At 29.4% G+C, this 3,620-nt stretch overlaps 1 protein-coding gene across 1 annotated transcript; it reads left to right on the top strand.

The window, feature by feature from the left end:
- Positions 1–937: 937 nt before the first annotated feature.
- Positions 938–3,617, top strand: LOC107464311 (protein SRG1). The gene is made up of 4 exons (XM_016083242.3): positions 938–1,267; positions 1,702–1,949; positions 2,676–3,003; positions 3,214–3,617. Exons 1-4 carry the CDS (start codon positions 1,007–1,009, stop codon positions 3,454–3,456), a joined length of 1,080 nt encoding a protein of 359 aa, XP_015938728.1. The 5' UTR covers positions 938–1,006; the 3' UTR covers positions 3,457–3,617.
- The last annotated feature ends 3 nt before the right edge of the window (positions 3,618–3,620 follow it).

Genomic DNA, 3,620 nt, shown 5'->3' with positions numbered 1-3,620 from the left:
GAACATATAAAATATTCAAGAATAAAGTATCATTTTTATTTTTAAAAATTTGGGATAAATTTTATTTATATTTTTAATGTTTGTAAAAATGATTTAATATTTTTTTTTGAAATAAAAACGCTCAACACACTAAGGTAAAATACAGAAAACCAGCAAAATAACTGACTACTTAAAATATAAACCATTTCTAGTTATTTTCGATATAGGTATCAATAATCAAAGGGTTCACCACTATTTTACTTATTAGATAACGTAAAGGACCTGGTTATGATGTCCACCACGCTTGAGCCTTTATTCATGAAGATCACTCATTCGGACAACGTAGAGTGATTTAATATTATGCTACTGTTAATTACACATCATGAACTTTAGTTAAAGTCCTGGAAATCTCTTTTTGAAGTTAGAATATAAATATTTGGGACAGAACCGATGATATACTCTAGATAATAATTCATTAAAAGTTGAAACTAATTTCTACAATATTTGTATAATTTACTTTTTTAGGGATATAATTGAACTGAACACAAATAGTAGGTATAATATTGAAATGCAACACTTGAAATCAAACATATCTAAGTTAGAATAATTGAAAAATACAATATGATCTATTAATATAATTGATGCGGAATAACATTGAATCACTTTTATAAATAGTAATAATACAAATAGAACAATTTAAACATTAAAGACACAAATAAAATTTATGTCAAACGTTAGGAACAAAAATAATAGTATTTAAATTAACGGTATATATGCAAGGCAACATTACAGTAATCAATAATACATGACTTCATCTGAATTTAATATGAGAAGTGAGGTCACTTAAAGTCATGTGTGACTTGTGTATGCCAATCATGTACCAATTTTGTTTTTTAATTTGTGTAACCATATCAGCTGAATTCAACTATAAATACCAACTTTAGAAGAAGGAAAAGATATATTAAGAGTTAGCATAGAAATTCATATATAGAAGAATTTCTAGTTTTCATATTCTATCTCTCTTTTCATGGCTCCAGTGCCCATTTCTTCTATCAAAGTTGGGCACATTGATGATGTCCAAGAACTAAGAAAAAATAGAACTAAGACCATTCCTGAAAGATTTGTAAGAGATATGAGTGAGAGACCAACACCTGCTATGACACTCTCACCACCATCTTCTGGCATGCCTGTCATTGATTTCTCTAAGCTCACCAAAGGGAACAGTGAACAAATCCAAAGTGAAACTCTGAAGCTTGCATATGCTTGTGAAAGTTGGGGTTTTTTTCAGGTATATTATATTATAGATTAGAAAAATTTTCATTCTTTTCAGGAATATAATATTTTATTGATTTTAATAGTTGATTTTAATTATTATATATTATATATATATTTTTTATTTTTTTATAATTAAAATCAACGACTAAAATTACTGAAACATTATAATATTATTGGAATACCTGAAATTTTTCTGATACATTATATATAACAATAATGTTTGATACTCGTTATACACCAAGTTTTACACTTGTATAGATTGAGTACCTATATTTTAAACAAAAAATGTATATAAATTAAATCATTTCTAAGTATGTATACCTTTTGGTTTTACTTTTGTGCTACCCTTTTTTATGTCTGTATATAATTATATTAACTTACCATAATTACATAGCCATCAATTTGTGTGTGCATATTTATACAAACTAAAGTTGAGTGTGTCATTAGGTACTTAATCATGAGGTTGACCTGACATTGATGGAAATCATGGAGAAAAGTAGTAGGGAATTTTTTATGCTTCCTTTGGAAGAAAAACAGAAATACCAGATGGCTCCTGGTACAGTCCAAGGTTATGGCCAGGCTTTTGTTTTCTCAGAGGACCAGAAGTTGGATTGGTGCAACATGTTTGCTCTTGGAATTGAACCTCAGTTTATAAGGAATCCAAATCTATGGCCAAAGAAGCCAGCCACATTTAGGTAACTACTAAAGTAACGACCCCACATACTTATTCTTCTGATAGAAATTCAGGTGCAGTTAACTTCATAGATGAGAATTCCTAAGGTAGTATTTGTTTTGAGGTAAAGAGATTGGAAGACTGAGACTAGTATCATGTTTGTTGGTTCAGAAACTGATACTAAAATTTCTGTCTCTGTTTTTAAAATTTCAGTAGTATTTCAGTACCTTAAAAAAGGAGAAACATAGGAGAATAAAATTTTTAGATATAGAAATTGAAACTTTAATAACATTTTATACCTAAAATACCTTCATTTCAATTAATTAATTCCAATTTTACCTTTTGTATAAATTAAATTAGAATTTTATTCTTGTTTCAATTTTTGTCTACCACTTTGCACTAAACAGAATACTCTGAGATTTATTTCAATCTATGTTTCTTAGTCTCTGTCTCTCAGTCTCAGTCTTTCTGTCTCTTTCTTTCCACCAAACGCTACCTAAATGATTTAACAGGTTTGACTAGATTGTCATCTAAGGCTCTAAGCTATCAACTATTATTTTATTTTAGAATATGTTATTTGTATGTACACCAAGTCAACAAGCTTTTATCATATAATTTATCAAGTGATAAAAAAGTGTGTTGGTCTAGAATACAACACCAAATGAGTATATAAAACATGTTTTGTTACATATGAGTTAGTCACTATTAAAATGTAGTATCACATGTATATACATGTAAAATCTTGCAGTGAAACAGTGGAAGTGTATTCAAGAGAAATGAGAAAAGTATGCCAGAATCTGCTGAAATACATAGGATTAGGCCTAGGCTTGGAAGGGGATGTGTTTGAGAAGATGTTTGGTGAGGCAGTACAAGCAATAAGGATGAATTATTACCCTCCATGTTCAAGACCTGACCTTGTTTTAGGCCTAAGTCCTCACTCAGATGGAAGTGCCCTTACTGTTCTGCAGCAAGCTAAGGGAAGCCCTGTGGGACTTCAAATTCTCAAGGATCAAACATGGCTGCCTCTTCAACTCATCCCAAATGCCTTGCTCATTAACATTGGAGACACCATAGAAGTATGTGTCCTCTAATTTGGACTCAATTCTCATTATTTAAAATATAAACTATTCAGAACACAATAAAAAATAGCACAAAATAATTTAAAATTACTTTATTTTATATTTTTTAATTACAGTTAGAATAATTGAATAATATTAATTATGATAAATATCAATGTTATATACATAAAATTATCTAGTATTACTAATTTGAAATTATGTATGCAGGTTCTAACAAATGGAAAATACAAGAGTGTAGAGCATAGAGCTGTGGCTCATAAAGACAAAGATAGGCTCTCAATTGTGACATTTTATGCTCCAAGCTATGAAGTGGAGCTAAGTCCAATGCAAGAATTTGTGGATGAAAAAAACACATGCAAGTATAGAAGATACAATCATGGAGAGTACAGCAAACATTATGTAACAAACAAGTTGCAGGGAAAAAAGACATTGGACTTCGCAAAAATCTAAATTAAACAAGTATTAAATTTCACAAACTTGGAATAATTATATTTGGGCCCCACTACTTAAGTTTCCCATCTAGGTATCCTATATATAATGATGTTATGTTGCATGTGTATCTTATACAGGGACAGAAGATTTAATAAATTAATAAATATTTAATTTTAATATGC

The sequence above is a fragment of the Arachis duranensis genome, chromosome 1 (assembly GCF_000817695.3).
Source record: "Arachis duranensis cultivar V14167 chromosome 1, aradu.V14167.gnm2.J7QH, whole genome shotgun sequence".
NCBI lineage: Eukaryota > Viridiplantae > Streptophyta > Magnoliopsida > Fabales > Fabaceae > Arachis > Arachis duranensis.
Note: the sequence above shows the minus strand (reverse complement) of the source record. Positions and strands in the feature narration are given on the sequence as shown.

Bases quoted from the DNA above. Each gene is read 5' to 3' on its own strand.
- LOC107464311 (XM_016083242.3), top strand. From the start codon at position 1,007: ATGGCTCCAGTGCCCATTTCTTCTATCAAAGTTGGGCACATTGATGAT. The intron at 1,268-1,701 runs GTATATTATATT...GTGTGTCATTAG, and splicing joins AAAGTTGGGGTTTTTTTCAG to GTACTTAATCATGAGGTTGA. The intron at 1,950-2,675 runs GTAACTACTAAA...AAAATCTTGCAG, and splicing joins AAGAAGCCAGCCACATTTAG to TGAAACAGTGGAAGTGTATT.